Source organism: Nilaparvata lugens, chromosome 4 (genome assembly GCF_014356525.2).
Source record: "Nilaparvata lugens isolate BPH chromosome 4, ASM1435652v1, whole genome shotgun sequence".
NCBI classification, from domain to species: Eukaryota; Metazoa; Arthropoda; class Insecta; order Hemiptera; family Delphacidae; genus Nilaparvata; species Nilaparvata lugens.
The window spans coordinates 29924790-29951866 of record NC_052507.1 but is presented as its reverse complement, the minus strand read 5'-3'; the positions used below and the strand labels follow the sequence as shown (position 1 = coordinate 29951866).

The following is a 27077-nucleotide window of genomic DNA, read 5'->3' as shown; positions in this document are numbered from 1 at the left end:
TGCAAAATTATTGATTATTGAATTAAGATACATGATTCAGATAACAATATTCTCATGCCTTCTAAATTAAACTCTAGAGCTCTAGACAATATTGAGAAATGCAAAAGATCTTTTTAGCCAATTTTTTGCCAAATAGGTACCAGGAAAAGATCAACCAAGAATAGTGTATAGATATATAGATGGCATAGCTATATACCATCCTTGAAGATCAACATCCAATTTTTCAACGGGGAAACTGATGAGGTTCTAATATTGCTGAGATTAATCACTTCTCAATAAGGAATGAGTATTTTACGTGAATAGTTTGGCTTCAAACCGTCACCTTGAGGTACATTCCACCTGGAAAATGTGTTCCTTCATTCTTCAAAGAATTGATGTCTGCGTTGTAATTCATACATCATACTTGGAAACTTCTTGTATGTATCAGGTACTTTTTTGTGTCAACGATTTCACTCATGGTATTGTTTTCGTCCTTACTAATGTCAATTACAAATGATTCACTGGGTGAACATCGTGAAAGAAACCAAGACTTTCAAGGTGAATACAAAGACTGTCTCAAATGCTGGTACAGTAGTAGATATTTATGAGGAATCCAAGGACCGAAGATTGTCACGAAGTTTACAGTATAAATTCATTATTTTGCGATTTAACAGCGGAGGAATCAATTATTGAAGTTTGTACTTGAGAACTCAGTTCTCTTTATTGTTATTAATAACTTTCAGAAGTGGAGGAAGTATAGAAATCAATCTTCATGATTTCCCTCTCAACAAAGAAAAGTTTATCGCAGTGATTTAGTTGAACACTTATCGCTGTTCTCAAGAGGTAAGTGAACGTCCAAGTTCTAAGTTATTACGAGAGGAAGGCGTGATAGTCGAGCACTGCAAGAAAGCTGTTATTTCTATGGCTTCAACGGACATCCTTCATGATCATGAAGTTCTATTCTCCACCCTTTTTTCCAATCTGGAGGCTATTCTCTCTCCAGCAGGAACTCTCCAGCTTGAAATAAAATATATAATGTATTGACTGTGCTAATATGAATAGACTAAAAAAGACAGTATTTTCATTTATATATCAGAAAATGGAATAGAGTTTATTTCCCTAGCACCTGTAGATTAGAAATATATGGTAAACTACAACTTAATACCTCATTCCTTGCAGGTAAACCTCGACTGGACTGAACAAACCATTTTTTTGAATCAGTTACAAATAAAGCAAATCCTCTCTTGTCGTTGATGAACACGTTCTTTCAAGGCAGAAAAATTTGATGTAACGTTGAATCCACCAAATCTAGATTCACTTCTTGGAGTCGAGGATCTATCAAAAATTGTTAAATGAGATCCATATAGAATGTGATGAGCATTCAGTGAGAATTGAGTTTGGGGAAACAATCATATTATATATTATTATCACAATCATAATAGTAAATTGATATCTTCGGATCTAATTCACATGCCCTTCCACAAGAAAATCTGTTTATTGTTGATGTTGATTGAAAATAAAATGTTCGATCCTGGGAATCTCTATAGATGAAAGATTTTCTGGGAGGAGCTGAGTTGAGAGCTTACTCTTGAAGACTATGATATACCATGTACATGGATACAAACAGGCAAGTTCTCCACGCCCACCACCTACCATCACAAAATTTCCAAATAGAATCTTTAGAAATTATGAAAGTCAAAAGCTTTCCGCTTATCTAAGAATATCCATGCAACTGTTTTTAAATATATTTTCTGTTGTAGTTTGACATTTATGAAATAGTTTTTTCAGAGCATGTTCTGGGCCAGCAATCTTCAATGATTATTATGATTAGGCTACTTCATAAATCAGTTTTTTTCTCAATATCATTCCTGAAATATGTACTAGAATAGTAGCTAGGGAGAATTGAGGCATCTTACCTTGTGTTTTGTGTGTTGCAGAGGGTCATGTTTGGCTGGAAATCGGAAAGCACAACAGTGGTATGAGTAGGTCAGCCAAGCCTGTTTAATTGCCTGAAAATAAGACATTCACTATTACCAATAAATAATAATACAATAATATTATAAATATTATAAATTTGAATAAATTATAAAATTGAATAAATGAATAACGAAGACTAATACAGATAATCAAGATGAATTCTTATCCATGATATCATAAAAAAATAGATTCTACTGCACTCATAAAAATACACTGATATCCTCATGTATTATAATACAATAATATTACCAATAACATTATGTAGGTACCTCTCAATCTGATGGCTTTTTTCACGAATAAATTATTTTAAGGAGTGATAACCCAAATTATCAATTATTTCATCCACCAATAGTTATGCATTCATCTTGTAATGTAATGCTTCTAGTGATGAGCGATTATATCCTCTATAAAGGGAGTGAACATTCAGGATTTTTCTGACTATTTTTTCGCTCATTTGTGTAAAAAATAATTTTCGTACACTCATGGAATGTTTATCTTGTTTCCTTGTTTACTTTTGAGTCACCTAATTCAACAGTGAAAGATTGACGTAAGTCTTGACTTAATATATCGTGTCCTTTGTTGTTGCACCTCAGGATTCACTACTAAAGTAGACTGCACGAAAATGGTCCGATGGAAAACGGAAGAGCTGAGTCCCTCCCCCCTTAACAAAATAAGTTGCCAATTCGTTGGATGTCATTAGATTTATTATAAGAATATTAATTTATTTCTATTTATACTCAGCTGTGGACAACCATTTCGGACCATTTTCGTGCGTTCTACTTTAGTTGACAAATCAACTATATTAAATATCAATGGAATCATTGACAACTAGACTGTTTCATGATCCAATATAATTTTTGTAGATCAAGTTGGGTTGACCCCCCCCCATACAACATAATGCAAAGTAGAATAGAAGATTGAAAATAGTTATTATTTGATATTAATTGCGAATTAATTGTTAATTCATCAATATAATCAGCAGCTCACAATATTATGAGTTCCTGTGTGTAGGTTATATTGATGAGTAACAAGCCTGCTTATTCACTATCAAATTCATAGATAACCATTTCACTTACATTAAAACTGTAGATGGATGGAAACACCTTGAGAGTGGGTGTGTCCTGAATTTTGAGAACTTCCAATGATTGCAAACCCCGAGTTGGTACATGGCTGATGGCTGTTTCCGACAGATCTCTGCAAAAAAAGTATTTTTTTTTCTAATTCAACAGCATCTTCTAGTGGAATTCTTATACTTCTACAAGCCCTTCCCCTGAACTACCTATCCCATTGATGATTGCAATATAATGAACAGCAATATGATGCGATAACTCCAATATACGACAGTAAAAAACACACTTGGTAATGTACAAACACATGAACAGCACTAACATTTTCAATTGGATCTCTCCAATTTTTTTCCCATTGAAGCAAAATGACGAAAGGTACCTCAAGTTTTGGAAAGCGGCGTAATTAGACTCACACCCTCTGCAGACGGTGTGGTCGCTCGTCTTATCACATCCAGAAGAAGTGACGCGCTCAGTGTGGATAGGCCTACTCATGGAACATGTAACAGAACGCATAATTATTGTGTTGGAAGAATTTCATCATCCTACGATTGAAGAGCTCCACTCCCACTTGTCTGAACTGCATTCTTTGATTTCTCCATTATCCACCTAACTCACCATCAACGTATGATTGTGTAATTGATTCATTGGTATCAATAACTAAAAATTCAAGTTATTAATTATTTAATAATTGATTAAGAATATTATACGAAATTAGTCTTGCGCTCCTTAATGGATGTTTCTGGTCAAGAGTCATGTAAGAAAAGATCTTTCATTGGTCACTTATCAAGGCAGGAAGTATGTTGAAAATTGTATGAATATTATGAATATCTTATATAACTTTTGTGGTCGATCACAAACTTTATTGAACACAAACTTTCAGCACTCGTCCATTTTTCTCTTCTATTCCAGAATTCCATCAGAATTTAATCTTGCAGCAATGCATTCAGAACAAGATGTAGATTCGATACGGAACACACGCTCTAGATAAATTATACATGAAGAGAGGCTTTCCAATGGTCGGAGATAAGGAAGTACGTCACAAGTTCAGAGGGTGGTGAGTAGTTTGTCGATAAGGGGTGGGGGGAAGCTGACCTCGAAAAGCGAGGCATGGACTAGAGTGAGGGAGAGGGAGACTGCGGTTGGATGAGGGATAAGGATGGTTAGAGATCGGCCATAACAACTGCTCGCTCGTCTTGCGTGTCTCTTCACCAAGGATGAATATTGTTTACGATTTCCGTCGAGACCGTGACTTAGTTGCGATTCCATCCATCTCTTTCGATATGTAAATATCACAGCACGGCTCTGGGCCACTGTGTAAACCGACGACAAAGATGAGCAAAACCGCATATCTATATTATTAGAATCCGATTCAAGTTTCAATGCTCCATTCACACATGTTCGATATACATCTACGTCTGAGCTCGCTTAATCATTCTACAAGCTACTATTCTGTATTCTCGAAAGATTTTCAATCTTTTTATATGAAGAATCAATATTTTTATCTTCAGTAATATTTCACTGTTTGAATAAAAATATATGGAGTATGATATTTTTTGCAATCCTTGAATTGTAACAGGATAAGTATTGAATTTGATCATACAAACATGATTGAATAGTATATATTCTATAGCCTGTTCATCGAAAAAAAACAACAACATAGGTTTAGTATGTTTTTTAACCAAGTGCAAACGTTATGTTGTTGTCTCTTCTTCCGATGAACTGACTAGAAAAATGTTATTTCATTCTTGACAATTCTTAGATTTTGGATTGTCTTAATAAATTGATTATCATTGTTTCAACCGAGTGTAATATTTGTGGAGTTGAAACATATGTTATCCTAGCATCTGGTTCGAGTAGACTAATAAACCAAGAATCTTGAAAAAATAAGTTATTCTATTCTGAAATAATACATAATAATAACTGAAGGTATATTTTCTCTGATCAAGAGGCAACTAAACAAGAGTAAACTGATTTTGGTTTCAATTTTGAGGAGTCTTTCAATTGCTTTCAATTCCAGTATTTTTTCGCTAACTGGTTCGATGTTGAACTTTTCATGAGAATCGGTAAAGAGGAGTGAGAGTGAATCCAAAGCATTCACACCTCTCAAAGACATGCAATATTTAGATGCACCCTCATTTGAATAAGATGATGGGAAGAGAGCGATGAGCTGGGCTCGAACAAACACAAGTTTTGCGAGACTGAAACATCGCAGCTCAGCGTTTAGTTCTTCACCAACCAGCACATTTTTCCTGTCAACGTAAATAATGAATTTTCCAAACAAAGTTCACAGCGCGATGCTTCTATTAAATGGGAAAGCTCTGCTCAGATTTCCTCATAAATGAGTACAAATAATTACCTCCTTAAAGCCTTTTGTTGTCTTAATGACTTCTCGCTTCCTTCTCTAGCTGTTGAATTCTTGAATTTCATTCAAACTTACACAATTAGAGTATTTACGGTTCAGGAGATTTTGTTTGCTCTGCGTTAAGGATGATGGACTCATTATTAAGACCTCATCAACTCAACGCTTTCAAGTTAAATGAGTCAGTATTAAACCACTCATTTGAAATGATAAACAAAGTGAAGATTCCGAGAAGTTCCATGAAGAGTTCTTGCTTTTTCTTGAGCAGACGATTTTTCAGTAGGCCTACCTACAATTTTATTCATTCCCATGATGAAAGTTTTTCGAATTCTCAGGTACGAGATACCAGACCAGAACATTCATTATCACCTCATTCGTCTATGCTCTATGTTATTCATATTAGCGTAATAAACTCTTATGATAAACTGTGGTATTCGGTAAAAGATCTTCATTTGAATTGCTACGATTTTTTTGGTAGTTTATTCTTTTGAAAAGTTGAGAAATGTACTTATTGGAAGAGGAGAACTTAGTCAAAACAAGTCCCCTCACAACAATAATTAAAAGCCTTTAGACTTCCATGAAAATGAGGTACTTTTGTTGAATATCTAGTATCGTTCATATATCAGTCCTATTACTGATAAAATACTTGTTGACAAGATGTCAATGAGTTATGTTCTATAATTTCATAGAACTATAGGTTCGGCATTATTACAATCGATAATTATTATTGAACATAAATTTACACTATGCCTTCGTAATCCAGTCTCTTCGAACAAATTGTGAATTGAGTTCGATCAATCGTGGCTAATTGTCAGAACTCGAATTTATCAAAAAGAATGATTTTCCAGTTCTGTTTTGTCTCTTCCTCCTCTAATTGGAAAGCTCATTTTCACAATCCCATGATTAATTAATCTGAATCGCTAATAAAATCGATAAATAGTCAGTGAGATGCATTCACTGATGTTGAATCAATGCATGTTGTAAGCTGATCATCAATCTCCATCATTATAATTGTAGACTATATTGCTAGAGCGTGATTCAGTTTTCGTTTATCTTAATGAATAAGATTGATGATGATAATTTGAAACCGTCACATTGATGCGCAATGCATCAATTGGGAACTCTAGTTACTTTCGTAATATTGAAATTGATCCGGATGTGGAGTATTATATTTATTTTTAGCTTAGTTTTTCAAGTGAAATTGGCCACTCCATTCCTCAAAGCATAAAATCTCAATAATCGTATGTTCCAGCTTTACGCCCTGTTTGCAGTTCTTCACAGTCCACTCTGTTTAATACTTTTCCTTCAATTTGGCAATTCAATAATATCAAAAGAGTAAAAAAAAGGTTTACGTAGAAAATCATTCAAGAGCCTACTATATCCACATTTGACATATTCTTAGCTGAAAAATGACTAGAATGATTGAAAATCTGTTTGCGATTCTAATTATAAAATCTCAATGAAGCAATACAAGTTACAATTTTACGTTCATTCCGTCGTGAAATTGATTGATTGAGGAGTGATTTTGCACAAAATAGAACAAAATATATGTCACTCAGTTATGACATCTGCTAAATATCAAGTCCAATTGAATGCAGTGTCTGTTTTTTCTGCTGTTAGTTTCAGTACAGTTTCTATTCATACAAGCACATAGCACTTGATGCAGATGCAAAAGGATCTCAAATATAGTTAATGTAATAACTCATAAGAGAAACTGAGAACACTCGACGACACTGCCTTGTTGCGTTCAGGAAGCAGAGGACAAGATAACAAAATATATATATACCGTACTCTCTTTCCAGCAACAGTTTGAATGACATCAAAAGTCTTACGCCATTTTTATTGAAGTCATTCACTTTATGCTTCAGCTTCCAGTGCAAAGAGCTTGATATATTTACTGAGAAGCATTCTCAGGCTCTAAAGACGTCTGCTTGTCACGTGACCTGCTACTGCTACTTTTACAACTTTTGAGGCTCGTGTTGTGGATTTTATTGTCTTCATTTGTTTCTCATACGTTTCCGGTTTACTCTCCATTTTCTGGCTTTTCCTGCTTCCATTTGGCCTTTACGACCAAAATTCCTTGATGCTATCAAAACTCAGATAATTCACAGTTTCAACTCTCTTCATTGTTATCTTGGGTGAATAGATCTGATAGCTTTGTTCTCACGAAGTCTTCCAGATTGTATATAGAAATATTTCATCTCGAATCAATAACTTTGGGTGTCTATTGTCTATTGGGTAGAGGGGGGTTTGGACGCAGACCACGTCCTTACAATTAATTCTTAGGGGTAGGCTCAAGATCAAATTAATCAAATTTTGTGGGTTAGCGATTTAGCAACCCTGAAATTTCTTCGGATAGAGAGCCAAGTCTCAACATATTTTACACAGACTTGTATATCAGGAAAGTTTCACAAGTGAAATATAGGCTAGTAAAATTTTTCAGCTGACTATTACTTTCCTTGCCCTATTACCATAGGTAAGGAAAGTATTGCTTTCCGAAAAAAATTAAGGTACCTTAATTTCTATATGTTTCATGGTCCCCTGAGTTCAAAAAAGTGTTTTTTTGGTATTGGTCTGTATGTGTGTGTGTATGAGTGTATGTGCGTCTGTGTACACGATATCTCATCTCCCAATTGACGGAATGCCTTGAAATTTGAAACTTGAGGTCCTTACAATATAAATATCTGACAAGAACAATTTCGATCTAATGCAATTCAAGATGGCGGCTAAAATGGCGAAAATGTTGTCAAAAACAGTTGTTTTCAGGATTTTCTCGAAAACCGCTCCAACGATTTTGATCAAATTCATACCTATAATAGTCATTGATAAGCATAAGCTCTATCAATTGTCACAAGTCCCATATCTGTGAAAATTTCAGGAGCTCCGCCCCATCTATGCAAAGTTTGATTTTAAATTCTCAATTATCAGGCTTCAGATATTATAATTAAAAAAAAATCCAAGTGGAAGAGATTGAGCATGAATATCTCTACAATTAATGTCCAGTTACATTTTCACCTGAAATTTAAAATAAGCCCGAAATTCGAGAATATGATATTATTTCAATTGCAAACTGTTGGCAACTGTTGATTCTATTAAATCATTCACTATGAAGAGATAGCAGACTTCGTGTGTCCCCAGCGTTATTGACCTGTCACCAGCTGGCTTGGATCTTTGAATAGTGACTTGAGATGCGCGTGAACACTAGCGTCAGGTGATAAAATTTTCATAACAACAAAGAAAGTTGTGTGAGTGCGCCACACCAGATTTTTTTACCACAAGGTCTATAAAATAGACCTTGTTTTACCAGGTAACGCCCAATTCACACTGCTCTTACAAATAGGAACTGCCAGCTGATGTTCTTATGAAAATTTGGGATTAGAGTGACACATTTTCAAATGCATTTAAATTTTGTTTCAACGAGAGAAAAAGACTTCTTGTTTTCAAAATTTAATAAGGTTTGAGATAGAAAAAAACATGAATGACAGAGAAAAATGATTAATATCACTCTTTTTGGACTAATATTATTGATATTCAATGTCACAAAGATTCAAACTGCAAACTTGGACATGTAAGTAATTGGTTACACCTACATTTTTAATTAAGAATGTCAATAGGTTATGTTTATAATTTATTTATTGCACACTAGAAATGAACGTTCGAATAACGTTTCTTGTGTAATGAGTTCTATATTATTATGAAAAATAACCGTTTCTCAATGCTATAAACTCTATATTCTCACAATTATTGTAAATGATTGTTAAGTTTGATAACTGTTAAATAAGTAAAAGCTGTAAGCGTGACTACTTCCAATTGCAATACAAATAATTTCTGATGTAGTCTTACACCAAGATTATTTTAATTTTTAGTGAACTAAATTATTTTTTTTTTATTCCAGGCAAAAAGTGAAAAGAGCAAACTTGGAAGAGGTAAATATTCATATATTTGTTTCCAAATGAAGAATCTTTAGAACTTATTGCTGAACAGTACAAACTTGAATTTCAGTTGCTGAAGTGTATTCAACACTTATATTATCAATGAATAAATGATAAAACAATAGTAGTTTCAAGCAGAATATGCACGAGTTACTTAGAAGCTTCCAGAATATGTCATTCATAGATTTTTGCTCTGTTATTAGGAATGATGGAATTTTGCTGCTTGGTCAGTGTTATTACCACTTCTTATTACTATCATGATCTATTGTCTCACTTTTGCCAGGAAAAACTGGCTTACTCAAGGATCATATTATTATGTAATAATTTTATGTTTCAGCAGAAACATAGCATACATCTTCAAATCTTGTGATGGGGATGTGAAAAATAAATTGATCAGTTTATCGTAGTTTAATCATCACTCTAAAGGGGTCAAATTCTTATCATTCTTATTACATAAATGTTATGAAAAATATTCATGATTATAGAAATCACATAAAATTAGATCGTTGAAAACTACACTTCAATCCCTCATAATTGGCTGCTCGATTAGACCTGTTGCTGAACGATCATGAGCGATCAAGGCTCAAACACTCATGAATTATGACTGTTTCTAAGGGTGGTTTATAGAGAATAGATTATCTTCTTCTGTTCTATCATAGCACATGTTGATCTTTCATCTCATAAATCTTATAAATCTTCAGATTCATTTTATAAATCTGGGTCAGCGTCAAACTAGAAATACCCCAACTACAACCCAACGATCAACCAACTACGCGTCAACTAAAATCAACCAAATACATTTTAATAGGACTTTGCATCCTCCCGATTTTTCAATGTTACCGGCGCTGACAATAAATTTTGAAATTGTTATTAGAAATTCTTTTTCAATAACTCACCTTTTCCAACTCAACCATCCATGAATTTGATAGTCCTCTTACCAGCTACCAATAAGCAATTTTATAATTCCATCACCAATAACATGATAATATTATCAAAACCTATGATAACTGAAACATTCTTTTGTTTTAGAATACATGATATTATTCTTTCATAATCCATTCTCTTCTTTGTCATGAAAGAGAACCGAGTTTGACTAAATGTGAATATGTGAGGAACTTTGAATGTGTGGGAATGACATAATATGACATGACATTCAGTGGTGATGAAGTCCGGTCTATTCCGTGAAATCAGCCAGCTAATTATCCATTAATGTGATAATGCTCGTCAGTGGTCAGTGGAGAGTAGAGCCGATGCTTGAATTGAGCCGGATAATTCCGGAGTTGTAATTGAATCCATTGTTTGATCCATACAATCCTAGCTTATGGGCTTTCGTTAATGAGTTTTCGACAGTTTACACTCATTACAGTCATTACGTATAGAAACAAAAAATCGATTTAAAACGTTAAATATCTTCGGATAGAGAGCCAAGTCTCAACATATTTTACACAGACTTGTATATCAGGAAAGTTTCACAAGTGAAATATAGGCTAGTAAAATTTTTCAGCTGACTATTACTTTCCTTGCCCTATTACCATAGGTAAGGAAAGTATTGCTTTCCGAAAAAAATTAAGGTACCTTAATTTCTTTATGTTTCATGGTCCCCTGAGTTCAAAAAAGTGTTTTTTTGGTATTGGTCTGTATGTGTGTGTGTATGAGTGTATGTGCGTCTGTGTACACGATATCTCATCTCCCAATTGACGGAATGCCTTGAAATTTGAAACTTGAGGTCCTTACAATATAATTATCTGACAAGAACAATTTCGATCTAATACAATTCAAGATGACGGCTAAAATGGCGAAAATGTTGTCAAAAACAGTTGTTTTCAGGATTTTCTCGAAAACCGCTCCAACGATTTTGATCAAATTCATACCTATAATAGTCATTGATAAGCATAAGCTCTATCGTCAATTGTCACAAGTCCCATATCTGTGAAAATTTCAGGAGCTCCGCCCCATCTATGCAAAGTTTGATTTTAAATTCTCAATTATCAGGCTTCAGATATAATTAAAAAAAAATCCAAGTGGAAGAGATTGAGCATGAATATCTCTACAATTAATGTCCAGTTACATTTTCACCAGAAATTTAAAATAAGCCCGAAATTCGAGAATATGATATTATTTCAATTGCAAACTGTTGGCAACTGTTGATTCTATTAAATCATTTACTATGAAGAGATAGCAGACTTCGTGTGTCCCCAGCGTTATTGACCTGTCACCAGCTGGCTTGGATCTTTGAATATAGTAGACTTGAGATGCGCGTGAACACTAGCGTCAGGTGATAAATTTTCATAACAACAAGGAAAGTTGTGTGAGTGCGCCACACCAGATTTTTTACCACAAGGTCTATAAAATGTACCTTGTTTTACCAGGTAACGCCCAATTCACACTGCTCTTACAAATATGAACTGCCAGCTGATGTTCTTATGAAAATTTGGGATTAGAGTGACACATTTTCAAATGCATTTAAATTTTGTTTCAACGAGAGAAAAAGACATCTTGTTTTCAAATTTAATAAGGTGTGAGATAGAAAAAAAACATCATGAATGACAGAGAAAAATGATTAATATCACTCTTCTTGGACTAATATTATTGATATTCAATGTCACAAAGATTCAAACTGCAAACTTGGACATGTAAGTAATTGGTTACACCTACATTTTTAATTAAGAATGTCAATAGGTTATGTTTATAATTTATTTATTGCACACTAGAAATGAACGTTCAAATAACGTTCCTTGTGTAATGAGTTCTATATTATTATGAAAAATAACCGTTTCTCAATGCTATAAGCTCTATATTCTCACAATTATTGTAAATGATTGTTAAGTTTTATAACTGTTTAATAAGTAAAAGCTGTGAGCGTGACTACTTCCAATTGCAATACAAATAATTTCTGATGTAGTCTTACACCAAGATTATTTTAATTTTTAGTGAACTAAATTATTTTTTTTATTCCAGGCAAAAAGTGAAAAGAGCAAACTTGGAAGAGGTAAATATTCATATATTTGTTTCCAAATGAAGAATCTTTAGAACTTATTGTTGAACAGTACAAACTTGAATTTCAGTTGCTGAAGTGTATTCAACACTTATATTATCAATGAATAAATGACAAAACAATAGTAGTTTCAAGCAGAATATGCACGAGTTACTTAGAAGCTTCCAGAATATGTCATTCATAGATTTTTGCTCTGTTATTAGGAATGATGGAATTTGGCTGCTTGGTCAGTGTTATTACCACTCCCTATTACTATCATGATCTATTGTCTCACTTTTGCCAGGAAAAACTGGCTTACTCAAGGATCATATTATTATGTAATAATTTTATGTTTCAGCAGAAACATAGCATACATCTTCAAATCTTGTGATGGGGATGTGAAAAATAAATTGATCAGTTTATCGTAGTTTAATCATCACTCTGAAGGGGTCAAATTCTTATCATTCTTATTACATAAATGTTATGAAAAATATTCATGATTATAGAAATCACATAAAATTAGATCGTTTAAAACTACACTTCAATCCCTCATAATTGGCTGCTCGATTAGACCTGTTGCTGAATTATCATGAGCGATCAAGGCTCAAACACTCATGAATTATGACTGTTTCTAAGGGTGGTTTATAGAGAATAGATTATCTTCTTCTGTTCTATCATAGCACATGTTGATCTTTCATCTCATAAATCTTATAAATCTTCAGATTCATTTTATAAATCTGGGTCACGTCAAACTAGAAATACCCCAACTACAACCCAACGATCAACCAACTACGCGTCAACTAAAATCAACCAAATACATTTTAATAGGACTTTGCATCCTCCCGATTTTTCAATGTTACCGGCGCTGACAATAAATTTTGAAATTTTTATTAGAAATTCTTTTTCAATAACTCACCTTTTCCAACTCTACCATCCATGAATTTGATAGTCCTCTTACCAGCTACCAATAAGCAATTTTATAATTCCATCACCAATAACATGATAATATTATCAAAACCTATGATAACTGAAACATTCTTTTGTTTTAGAATACATGATATTATTCTTTCATAATCCATTCTCTTCTTTGTCATGAAAGAGAACCGAGTTTGACTAAATGTGAATATGTGAGGAACTTTGAATGTGTGGGAATGACATAATATGACATGACATTCAGTGGTGATGAAGTCCGGTCTATTCCGTGAAATCAGCCAGCTAATTATCCAATAATGTGATAATGCTCGTCAGTGGTCAGTGGAGAGTAGAGCCGATGCTTGAATTGAGCCGGATAATTCCGGAGTTGTAATTGAATCCATTGTTTGATCCATACAATCCTAGCTTATGGGCTTTCGTTAATGAGTTTTCGACAGTTTACACTCATTACAAAGTCATTACGTATAGAAACAAAAAATCGATTTAAAAACATTTAAATATCATTTCCGCTCAAATGATATTACATTTTTCAGAGATGTTCAAATGAATATAAACTACCTTTTGTGTAGTTGAGAAGTTGATATTGTGGTAATTATTCATATTCAATGAAAAAGACTAAGAACAGATTTAATCTGTGGTTGTTTGACAATTTCTTAGTCTTTTTCATTTAATATAAACTACTGTATAACCCCTCATATCTGACCTTCACGGGACCGGACCGTGTTCGAAACGGCCAAAAGGTTGGAGCAATAAAAAAACGTTCTTCTTGCCTAAAAACAGCCGTATATAAGAACACTATACTGGTCTGATATTCCAAGGATATGAAGGGTTCTACTGTACCATCTACAGGTTCAAGAGTGTTATTGTCATCATCAAGCTATAAAATTTATTAAATTATTGAAATGTCACTGTGAATTTAAATTGAAAATAAACATTCTTTAACTCTATTTCTCTCCCCTATATAGATATCGACAGCCACCTCAGAGGATGATTATGCGGATAAAAGGGGAATTAGATTGAATAATATCACTAACGAATCACTACAGGAAAGTAGCTCCGCTGTTATTGCTCAATCAGGTCAAATAATTAGTGAAAATAGAGGGCTTTTCAATGGTACTCATTCTGGCTCAACTCCCATAGCTGACAGCGAGAATATATCTAATCACACGGTGGTGGAAGGAATAGTAGATCTTTCAACAACGGGAGATAATATCGTTCCAAAATCACTTATTACTGCTGGATTAACAAATATGACTGATCCTCTATTTGTAGAGAGAGCCGAATCCTCCGAAGAATTGAGAACAACGGAATCAGCAAATAAAAATCGGAGTGGGATGGAATGAGCTCGACGAACAAAGCGGTGGAAATGAGAGGTCCACAATTGTCTGAGGCCAAATCTTCATATGGAAGATCCAAACCAAATGAGCCAATGAATGAAGACTGCGAAGTGATCGATTACGGGCCGAGGCAGGGTCTGGATATCAACGCGAGTTCGGAAAGCAACAGAACAGCGAATAGCAGTGAGCCTTTCGTTGTTGATCGCAAGTACAAAGTGGATGAGGCCAATCAGGGCTTCAATGCTGACGAGATTCTGAAACGATACGAGGAGATAGTCAACAACGACTCGCAGAGCCAGTTCAAGTTCTGCAAGAACGGTCGATGCAGCGATTGTAACAATGTGACGATCATGAATTCAACAGAGACGCCGATTTGTTTGACGTTCCATAATTTCAAAGAAGACTTCGAAGACATAAGGTCAATGGAACGCATGCTTCAGAATACCACCAGTACAAGTTTGGATAACAATTTTGAGGTAATTGAAAAGGTCTGCTTCAGAATACAAGATGAACCACTCAAATTGTGTAGACAAATGAAAACCACAACAGAATGTGTGAGGAAAGTGAAGACGCAGAAGAAGAAGAAAAAGAAGCTCATAAAAGGAAGGAAGTTTTGGCCACATCATAAGAAAAATAAATAGCTAACATGATTAGTGAAATAAATTCGCAGTTCTCTAAGAGATTCGAAGGAGATTCGTGTCGTTCCAAAAAGATGCACATTATGATACAATATGTACAACAGGAAAACTGCAATTTTTTAATGGGTTGAATAAATTATTTCCAAATTAACAAATTTTATACAGTGATTTATTGTAAGCTCTCCTTCATGGTGATAACATCAGTAATAACCTATGAATGAGAGTTATAAATAATGAGAAAAATCTTTCAATAAATACAATTCTCACAATCAGGCTATCCACAGAATCGTCATTCAATATTCATGTACGCTATTTTGATTCCATGTGTAAAGACGTGCTTCCTGGGGGGTTATCTCTTATGATAGAGTCCCACGTTGTGAAGCCATTATGTAAAATGGTAAATTTAATATATATAAGAGCGGTTGCTAAAGTCCCTATTTTGCGAATAAATTCACAAAAAGTTAAGGCCGTCCGGCTCACAAAATCGCTGGGTTCAAAACGCAGCTCTAGCTCAGTGGTAGATACATAAACTTTCCAAATATAATCAATCACCACAGGGTTCAATGACTGGTGATCAATAATTCTTACCGCTGCTTCCGTGAAGTTCTTGAGGAATACCAATAAGGAAATCAGAAAGATAGTTGATGACTGATTATCAGTAACCATGTATACAATAGAGAATAATGAGGACCAACTATGGTTTTTTCTATTTGATCCTTAAAACGCTTGTCATGAAAACAGGTATTCACCAATTTATCCTTCTGAAATTCCTTAAAACTTACAACGCCAGTTCTGGAAGTTCTCTGGATCCTTATATGATATAACTGGAACCTTATTAATATAATTATCAATATGTTTTTTCTGGTGGACTAGTATGACTATCATCAAAGGATGATAAGTACTGAATGCTCTTAATAAGATCAATATTAATTGATTCACTAATTTTATATGCTGCAGAATATTTTTTCTTGGTACTGAGACAGCTCAAACTGTATATCACGAAATGAATTAGGATAAAATAAACTTCTATGATTTTGTATGCTGACATAAAACACAAACTATATTCCCATAAAATAATATATATATAAAACATTCTTATATTTATAATTCCAATATATATAAATTCTTTAATAGTTAAACAATTATCACAGGGTTTACTAGCATTCACAGTTGTGAGCTTTAAAGATTATGAATATATTATATTTAATACTAATACTTGGACTTCAAGTCAATTCAGAATTCTACAATTTAAAACCTGCTCGGTCGATAGATTTAATAGGACAAGCTTTGATCAATTAGCAAATAATAATTATTAAAACTAATATTTAAAAATCTCAGGGTTTTTTATGAGTCCGTGCCGTGCATGGAAGTAAGCTTCCTACATAAATCAAATAAAATTCATAAAACGTTCTTACAAACTATATGATAGCACTCAACACGTTGCGAATTTTCCTTGACTTGAATTAATTTATATAGCGCTTTGATTAATTCCCCAACTCTTAATAAAAGGCCTTTATAAAACGAGCTCGTTTGAACTAACACTCACATTAATGATGTTCTTGGAGGTCTTGTAGAGTAAATTAATTATTTCCAATAATTAATTATGCAGGTCCTTTTCGTCTCGGCTGGGCTCGCGCGTGGTCCAGATTTCTTATAGATTTCTTTCCGTATTAAAGATATATTTATGGGAACTGATTACAATTAAGAACTCTTTAACAATACTGAGTTCACAGATAAATAAACATTAATTACAAATAGTTAACATTTAAAAAGGGGATTGGCTTGATAATTTTTAAAATTTAACAAGAAGGAAGAACCCTAATTTCCATGTGCATCCTCTCAGATCGAGATCACAAGCCAAAGAGAAGTGATTTCCAGAAAAATTTTTTCTCTTCCTTGAACGATTTGTAAGCTTCCTTCTGATTGGCTTTTTAATTTAGCAAAACTCAATACAATTGGTTACTTCAGATTCAGGGTTTCTTCAACTTTATTATAGAAAGATGGATAAAAAGTTTTTATATAAATAGATGGAGTGATTGTCTTAGATTATTCTAATAAATAAATCGTGATATACGATACTATCACGCAATATACATTTAATTTTTTATAAGAGTTTTGTATACTCTTGATTTTCGTACTTCTTTAGATTGTAATAAATATTCATGCAGCAATAATAGTTGTCCCTATTTATTTACATAAACCTTCCTTAGTATATATAATACATCTTTTGTGAGTAAACTTTATAATTCAACTTGTACTGGTTGATCGAACAATCAGCTGATTCGTTAGGTGTTGATTCAAATAACTATCGATTTATCCTAGATCAATTGATTCATTTAAAGACATAAACAATTCTAACCTCAAATGTACATGCAAACTTTTATTTTTTATAATCTGCCAATAATAAATAAGCCGCTTTATAATTTTTAATTCTGCCAATGGATCCTCATTATTGTTGAATTACAATATTATGCATGTTTTTTCTTATCGCTTTAGATAATATGATTACTCTTTATCGCTAATAACATTCGATTTTACTTGAGTGGTACTTTGACTGGGCTATCTTTCCTTTCTATTTTATAATTCTATTAGATTTCAATAATTCCTTTCAAAAATATTTTGTGGTGCTAAAATACCACGTGACACATGTCTTTTACTATTTATTTGAGTTTTCAATTCATTTTTAGATCTCCTGAATGAATAAAGATTCAATTTCACAGAGACCTAAGGGCTTGTTGGGTAGATATTGGGAGTTAAAAACTTTGGAGAATCGTCGTTTAGCCGAGAGTCCACCATAAAAACATGTTCTCTCGTTCTTTGGCGTTTTCCTTTTTTGAATGATTTTGATGTAGAATAAAACATTTTTTTTTGTTTGTTCGGTTGATTTGGGATTTAAATATTCCCAAATTTTTAATTTTTGAAATTACGTCGAAAGTCTGTGTTTTTCCTTGAAAAGTGAAGAACAATAAAATAATGTTTGCAATCAAAATAACCTTATATCCAAAAAATCAAAGACTTTAGGCGGGATGCACACCGGAGAAACGCATTTCGTGAAGCCCTCTTTCATGAAACTTGTTTCATGCAATCCGTTTTACTCGCGCATGCATACAAAAGAAACGTTCCCTGCTTAATCTTATCAGTCGATTGCGAGCAACTTTCGTTTCACGTTTCCTGAAACTTTTCTCACGAAACGCGTTTCTCCGGTGTGTATCTCGCCTTAAAATCTGGCAAGTTCGCTATTTTTCATGCTAGTAGTTCAAGGCGAGTGAAGCGAACCTATACAGATCAATATTAAAATTATGATTTAATTGAATAAATTGAGACTCACAAGTAGAGCAGGCTGGATATATTCACGAAGGCGTCCTTGTGAATCGTTCGCAGATCGCGATTACCCTTGAGACTCCTGTAAAATGAAAATTGGAAATAATCATTATTTCTTCAAATGCCAAAAGCGAATGACTACAAACTACAAACTGCATAAATTGACGCATGCAAATTACATTACCCAATGATTAATGTACTCAGCATTGATCTGAACAATAACTTCCCTTTACTTTCAATTCTGATTGTGAAAAGAAAAAATAGGCAATGGCCTTTTCTCAAATTCAGACCTTAAGCGATGATCATCAACAAGTTTTTTAATAAGTAGTAATTGAAACTGGAGGAAATTGGGAATAATGTATTAATGAAAATAGCTAAATTAGAAAATACTTACAAAAAAGCTATCTCTGACATCTCGAAAGCCCTCGCTTCTATTTCCTCAATCAGGTTATAGCTGATCAACCTGTCAACAAATCGCTGTCACTATTATTTGGAACAGATAATATAAATAGAATCACAAAGAATAATTATATTGTTTATCAAGAATGCTAGGATGATTTGGATTCAATTTTCTAGAAGCTATCAATCATTACATAATATCTATTCCATTGATATTCATATTTTATAAGGATGAAACCGTACATTGATGACTGCTGATTCCGTTCTATTATTCTCGAAAATATGTTACAAAATTGAACTTTCAAATATCTCTTTTCAGCCCAGATAATGCCTTTTATTTTCAAGCTTATGAGATCCTTGCAATTGAGTAGTTATGAGAAAGTATAGAGTATTACCGCAAGATTATCAGCATATAAAGTATAGCTCTTTCATTACTCTATTGCAAGGATGTGATAAACTTCTCAGAATCTATCTGGGCAGAGCCCAGAGAGAATAGAATGTAACATTGTATACTCTGTGGCAGAACTACGATAGTTCTCTCATATCAACACATTTTATTGCTTGCTCTGTGGAAACAATAGAGAGGTAGATTGACTTGTGTGAGATTGATAGTGACGTGTGTGCGTGCGTGTGTGATTGAGGTTGATTGTGATGTAAGCTTTGATAGAATGTTGCCAGAGTAGAGAGCCATGTCGATAAACATGGAGCGAGGCGCTGGCGCCGGGCGAAAAAAGCTGCAATCAATTTAAATCTTCCGTGAATCGACACGCAGATGCACCCCTGGGTAAAATTCGTGATTATCAAGAGATTTTGTTGATGTGAGTCGTATCTCTTCTGATGTCGAACCAGAAGTGGAGCAAGAAGACAACAATCGATTTACTCAAAGATCGACTCATGTTGCTCTGCGAAAATCTCATCTCATCTTATAACTTAAGCTTATGGTATACGTCGAATATCCGCCAAATTCCACAAAGTGATATTTTTTCTAGGTCATGGAGTCATTGCCAAAAGCTTTGTAATAACCAAGTGGAACAGTGTTGTGTACTATAGCATCGTAATATAATGCATCTGATTAGATTGTCAGCCCTCAGTCGGTATAATCTACTTCTCACGCATTGAATACATAATAATATAGCTTTATTTTCGCAAAAGAAAACGTAATCAATAATTACAAAAATTGAGAAATGAGATAATATGAAATAATACGTAATAGCTATTTTCCTTAAGATTCTCAATCATCTTGATTGATGATTGTCAATTGCACAATATTGATTATTGGTCTGAGAATTGAACCTGAATTTACGGCGATGTAATACATATTCTAGTTCTGATCATGTTAGATTACCACGAAATTTGTGAGATTGTGAGAGGGACAGTTTTCGGCTGAACGTGTTGTTTTCCCCCGTATTTTTGTGAATGTGAAAAAATCCGATGATAAAGTTAGTTGAATATAGTAATTTTATTATAATCTGGTGATTATTCCAATAACAATTAGCTTCTTCTGAGTTATAGACTACAATAATTATACCAAAATACTCCTTCTGTTAAGAATTGAATGAAAGAATTCAGATCAGTGATCACTGATCATTGCTCAAAAACTATATGAAAATTTTGCAGAATCCAAGGAAAATATTAGAAATGAATTCTCAGATGGAATTGAACATGAATGAGAAAAAACTTTCACCTCGAGAGCAGACGGAAGAAATCTAAACTGTTCTCAGCAGAGAATCCTCTTACAATAATTAATAATTTGGCAAAGACGGGTTTGAAGAGGTACTGTAAGCTCCTGGACCCAGAACGAGCTCTTCCAATGTGAACCATTTTAATATCGGATAAGGATGAAAGCGGAATATTTTAATGATAGTCACTTTAAAACCGTAATATCCTGAGCCCGAAGCTGATTTCATCAACTTTCTTCCCTAAAGATTTTAATTACTCTCCAAATTCAATCTGAGCTCTTCTCATATTGTTCAAGCGAATGAAAGTTCAATGCAGTAATTAAATGGATGGATTTCAATCACAAATTTTATTCTAATGATGATTATGCTGTTTGGAGGATTTTTTTGAGTTATTGTATTTAGAAATTATAAAGTTGAAGAGTACTCACAATCGATCAGTTCTGACTTGTACGTCGCCAGTTTCCAGTGCCTGTATCTTGTTGTTCTCAATATTCCTGTAAAAAACACACAGAGATAATATTCTCGAATACTGGAGCACCATAAAAATGGAGTAAATTTCATTTTTTATTATCTGGGATATGAAATAATATTATATTGAACTTCAATACTCTTCTGGTGCTGATGAATCAGGAATTTCTTTACCAGATAAAAATTGAAAAAAAAAACTGTGAAAAGAATTCATTCAGATATCTGAGAGGGTTAAGATCTATTTAGGTTACAAAGAGTGTGGATCCCTCCTGACGCAAGTGCCTATATAAAATTGAATGAGAGTATATGACTCTAAATTATTTACGATGAAATTATTAAAGTATTATTATTATAAAAGTGAACTATTATACTCTTTGTTAAACTATGCTTGGCTAGAATCTGTGAATTCTGGAGTTTTCCAAATAAGCATACAAAATATCACGATGATTCTTCAGTGTGGCGCAATATGTGAGTTTACAAAAGAAGGAAATATAACAACAGTAAAACTACGCATTTTAAGATTTCGTCAGTGAACCCACACTATGCTTAGAGTTTGTATCAATGTTCCAGCTAGACTTCAACTGTCCAGTGAATTTTTTGCCAATTTGTGTAATTATCGTTTATAGATTATGAATGTTCACTTTGTTTTAATGCTACTTGTTTGTAAAATTGAAATTTAAAATAATAACATCCTTTTCAAATTTATTATAACATTTTTCGAACACTTCAGCCATTTTTAAAATGACTTTGTAGAGTTTGATATATATTATGTTGTGTTGAAAACAGGAGGGTGCTATGGTTTTTAATTTTCATTGTATGAATAATCGCATTTGGTTATCCAAGAATATATTCAATTCCTGCCTATTGAGAGAAGAGACCAGGAGCGGGAAGTCTGGACTCTGGAGTGCATCATATTGTGCACATTTTAGTACACTGCCAGCAAAAAATATACAATGATTGAGCTAGCTGAACTGTCAGGTTGAAATAGCGCAGCTAAGAGCACTATTGATTTTTTTTTCAATCAAGCTTCCTGAAGCTCCAATCAAGCATTTAGTTAGTGGATGTGGAACTGAATTTTGTAATCTCCAAATTAGGGTTTCCAGTTACTCGTACTCTGCAGCTGAAGGGAGCAACAATTTCACTGTTTTGTTGAGTGAGCATATGTGAACTCCCATGATGCATCTTCCAGTTTGATTTCTATGATTTTCTCTCCTTGTCGCATTCCATTTCTTGTACACGAAATAGCGTCCCTATAGACTACAGACCATATTCAAACTGTAATTTAAACTCGAGCAGATTATTTATTAAATCGATTTAAATATATCTTCTTGTATTCACATATATTCTATGTAATTTTTATCATGCTCAGATTTCACATTGGAGTTTTGACTGATGATTACTTGAAGAATCTTCTTCATATCAAATATATTTTAGAAATAATTTGGTTTATAGATGGTCACTCATTTTCATGAAATCGCCACCTCATTGACTGCCACTGTGAATGATAATGCCTACTTCTATCCAGCGAAAATTAATTGATAGAGGCAAAATTCTAATATTCACAATGATTAAAATAAATCAGCATAAGACTATAGTGAATTATTCACTACTGTCCAATTTCACAAAGTCCGGTTGAGAGATTCGGCATGGTAAACTCGCTTTACAAGGAGTGCACTAAAATATTATGATTTCTATGGCGATATCAATAATTCCAGTAATAATTACAGTGCACACTTATAAATTGTATCCGGCTTGATCATCCAAACGTCTTGACTGAGCTTGGTAGAACCCAGAAGCCAGAGAAAGAAGCTAGGATTCACAATCATCAGCGATGAGATTTACTATTTCGTGATCGGCTGTGATTTAGAGAAATCCTTTCTCGAAGAGAACAATTTTTTTTCAACTATTTCAAATAAGAAATAATTTTAGGAATATTCATTCAGAGAAATAATAAAGATGCTATTAACCATTTTGTGGAATAAAGTTGATTGCCTGTTTTTCGCATTTTGTGTCATCATTTCTTCAAGAGGAATTCTCTTATACGATAGCTGTAGAAAGAAGCCGGGCTTGGAAAATATTGTACACCGAACAGTATATTTTAACGTATTCAACGATAAAACACTGGAACCGGGAACTCGTGCCCAAACACGTTTTTTAGAAGCTGTGATTTTGTGCTGTATCTTTTGAACCGAGTGAGCATACCGGACTCGTGTGGAACAGCAATACGTTTTTCAAGATGAATATTGATTCGACTGGAGTTCGTCAGTAAAGTTCTCCCTATTGTTTTGGTTTGTTTTGAGGATGAGTGAGTGCTATTTTTGTGGGATTCAACTTTTTTCGTCTCTCTATACAAAACTGGAAAGGAGCTTTTCAATTGTGTACGTACATTGTACACTACTCACTCATCAGTAGGAAATATGTACCTCTATTTTTAGATGTAACTTAATCTTTACTATCTCACACAATACACTTTACATATCACTTACACAATCATGTTAGAGGAAAGATGATCAGGTTAATTCAATCACAATTTCAGGTTAATTCATAAATTACATTTTTTATGTGTAATAATTAACTTATAGATCTTGATGCACTAAATAGATCATGTAATAAATGTACAATGTACAATACACATGATGGACAATGTTGCAAGATTGGAGCTCGTAGATCAGGGCATTTTTTAAGATACAGTATATATTGATACAGTATATACAGTATGTATAAATTGATTAACTATCACATACAATTACGTGAAAATATGAATATGATAGTTTGTAAAGCCTGCTACTCTCTTACAAACAGGGCCGGCCCCAGGGGTGGGCAGAACGGACAGCCGCCCAGGGCGGCAGATTTTGGGGGCGGCAAATTTCAAGGAATCGAAAATTTCAAAATACAAATAAATAATAAATTCATAATATTAAATGTGAATAGTAAAATTATATAAGAAGCTTCTCCAAACTCGAGCTAATGAAGACTTTTCTAAGATCAACAATGTTCAAGAAACATGTGAGTGGTCTAGCGAACATAAAATAGCTCAGTCTCTAGATCTTGAAGAATTGGTGAAGGAATTTTCCCCTGAAAAGGTCAGACGAGCTGTACTTAATTAAACAGGTGTGCTAAACAAACTTGTGTTGTAGGAATTGTAGTTTTAATTACTTAGCAAGTTAAGAAGGCCTAATACTCTCTTCCAGTCTACGTCTTAAGGCTGTGCAAAGGCTTAAAATAAACTTTCTACTGGTGATATTATTCAAAGTTTTTCGATCTGTGTATTATCAAGCTATCAAAATGAAAACGTTTTCTTAGGAAAACATTTCTTTCCGAAAATTTCTTCTTGAGCGCCTAAGGTAAAATATTTGGGACAGAACATTTCAAATCCGGTAAGAGATAAATCCATGAGATTTAAAGGATAAATTCTTCATGTTATTTTCGATTGAATAAATCAAGAACATTTTGTAAATATCAATTTTCGAGAAAGTTATTCAATTTACCAAAAATGACCAAAAATAACTCAACTAAACGTTATTTTTAGTCATTTCTAGTAAATTGAATAACTTTCTCAAAAATTGATATTTTCAGAAAATTTTTGTTTTATTCAATCGACGATACCATGAAGAATTCATTCTTTGAGGATTTCTGCAAATAAACAAATTTTGAATTTTGAATTTTATACAAATCGAAAAACTTAGAAAATATCACCAGTAGAAAGTTTATTTTTAGCCTTTGCAGAACCTGTTTTCTTATTGTGTACCATATCTGTTCCGGACATGAACATAGTTCAATCAGATATTTTGTGTTACTGTTCCCCAATATTTTTATATTTGTCAAATATTTGTTCAAATGTCAATGAATTGTAACTCAAACAGGTGTTAACATTCCGGTAAATTTTTAAGTCGGCTTATAAAACGTAACTCTGTGGTGCGAATGGCGAATCGCATCACAGCGGAGACACAATAGTTAGGCGATCGCTCAAGGAAGGGGTGGAACCCGGGATTAAAAATTAGTCGGGATACTTGTGAGGGGGGCGGCAGCTACCGATCTCGCCCAGGGCGGCAAAGTCCCTCGGCACGTGCCTGCTTACAAAGTAATCTCATTAAACAATGATTATTAGAATAAGTTCATTTTATAATAAAGAGTAACTGTTTAGGACGTAGTCGTAAATAATAGTATGGAATAAATCCTTTCATATTAAGTGCTATGGTTTCCCGTTGCTTCCATTGAGTGACAGAAATTTCATTTTATTAGTGAACTGCGCGTTCTCGTTTATTGCCCCGAAAAATGCTGGTGATCGGTTTGATGGTACTGTATTCAGTGATATAGCTACTCGATTAATAAAAGGATTGCATCATTTTTGACTATCTATATCGCAATGATGCCGGTGTTACTGTGGAAAAAGAAAATAAACACTGTGTTGTAGGTGTTTACATTGAAAGCAATCATCAATGTTGGCTCTAGCTGTTGTTGGAAATAATGACTTTAGTGGTACAGCGATTCACTTGAGAATATTCAGTTTTTGTTGGCAATTTCTGGTCGATTTTAATTCCACGTGCCATGGATTTTTCACGGATAGAATGTTTTTTATTCTGCAAAACTCTGTAACAACTTTTCAGATGGATCTAGTCATCCAATGTCACATTCACGGCACTACTCTGCAATACTCCAAAACTTATTTGAACTTCAATATAATCGTTACCAATTTTGCAAGTTATCTGCTCGTCTGGATCAGAGTTTACAAATGCCGGAATGTAATACTGAATTCAAAAATGTACTAAAAATGAAAAAATAACTCCCTAAATACACGAATTTGTATCTTATGAATTATGAGTCATGAATATCTTAAGAATTATGAATCATGAATATCCTTTCTATCTCTAGAAATGTCCATTTCCAGACTTACTATATTATCCTCTCCGCCAACTTTGTAAACCCACTGCACTAGTTTTCTGATGTTTTCTTTTTACAGGCACTGTATACAATGAATTCATAATCCTACATTAGCGAGAGCTTAAGAGATTCCTACGAATATTTTGTGAGAAATCCTTCTTGAGTAATGAAATTTGCTTCCTCAGCTATTTTCTGGACAAGGACTCTTTCGTTGAGTTCATACATGCGATAAGTAGGTGATTTTAACGAAACACATTACTGTTGAGAGAACTACTCTTGTGATGTAGACTCGAATTGATCCATTAAGAGCCTTAGTGATTCTACTTGTTGTAAAAGAATACGAGAAAAATCTCTGCCGTGAAATCTCCATCAAATAAAATACCATGCCGCTGGCTATGAATAGAAGTAGGGCAAAAATTACTTCCAAAAACTGTTATCAGCAACGCAGAACGTAAGTTTTTATGGGATACGTTTCCATTGGAATAATGAGAAGTTATTTGAATAAAGAATTGTATGACTCACTTCAAAAAATAGTGTAGTTTTTAAAAGTTTTCAAGTCATTTTCAACATTAATTAATCCATTGAATAGTAATCTATAATGATTCTAGAAATATCTTCTTCCTCAATCTGAAGACCTCATTCCCAATCCATAAAATCCACAATATCCTAGTCATGGGCACATCACTGAGTACATCCTCTTTGATGTTTTTCTCTCATTCATTTCCAAAGCGCAACAACACTCATCTACCCTCTGGCATTCACTCATAGCGCGAATTTATAATGTTGAGCTTCAGTCGAGTCGCTGCACTGCAGTTCCAGCTCGGTGCATATTATTTCTACAACGTCTATTTCTGTTACGCTCCTAAAGATACTCTATTTACCACAAAGGCTCAATAGTACATTGATTTTTGATTGAATGCTTTGAGTAGGTATCGCTGATAACCACATCCGCTTGCAGATGAATAGTGGGAATCTACAGATCTCATCCTTCTATACATGGCTCGTGGAACGAGATAAAGTCTACTTAATTAATACTGTGAACTGAATAATCAAAATTATCTTCATGCTGTGTGAATTTGATGCTTTGGTTGAAGATGCGAGGGAGTTGAGAATTGAAAAGAATAATAGTGATA

General features: G+C 33.7%; 2 protein-coding genes across 5 annotated transcripts in view; one reads left to right on the top strand and one right to left on the bottom strand.

The window, feature by feature from the left end:
* The window catches only part of LOC111053344 (lutropin-choriogonadotropic hormone receptor), a 149761-nt gene that overhangs the window by 16928 nt on the left and 105756 nt on the right, over positions 1–27077 (bottom strand). For both annotated transcript variants that reach the window (XM_039427303.1, XM_039427304.1), the window contains exons 7-11: positions 21024–21089; positions 18912–18980; positions 18525–18599; positions 3033–3150; positions 1896–1988 (exon numbers count right to left, since the gene is read on the bottom strand). In XM_039427303.1, coding sequence (XP_039283237.1) covers positions 1896–1988; positions 3033–3150; positions 18525–18599; positions 18912–18980; positions 21024–21089 — 421 coding nt within the window. The remainder of the gene's footprint in view (positions 1–1895; positions 1989–3032; positions 3151–18524; positions 18600–18911; positions 18981–21023; positions 21090–27077) is intronic.
* LOC111053345 lies at positions 8630–15467 on the top strand. Of its 3 annotated transcripts, none has more exons than XM_039427308.1 (3): positions 8630–8950; positions 9278–9308; positions 14187–15467. In XM_039427308.1, the coding sequence occupies exon 3, from the start codon at positions 14561–14563 to the stop codon at positions 15197–15199; it is 639 nt and encodes a 212-aa protein (XP_039283242.1). In that variant the 5' UTR covers positions 8630–8950; positions 9278–9308; positions 14187–14560; the 3' UTR covers positions 15200–15467. The 3 variants fall into 3 exon arrangements, with proteins under 3 accessions (XP_039283242.1, XP_022195900.2, XP_039283241.1); XM_022340208.2 differs by lacking the exon at positions 9278–9308 and adding an exon at positions 12273–12303 and having other exon boundaries at positions 8785–8950; XM_039427307.1 differs by lacking the exons at positions 8630–8950; positions 9278–9308 and adding exons at positions 11689–11947; positions 12273–12303.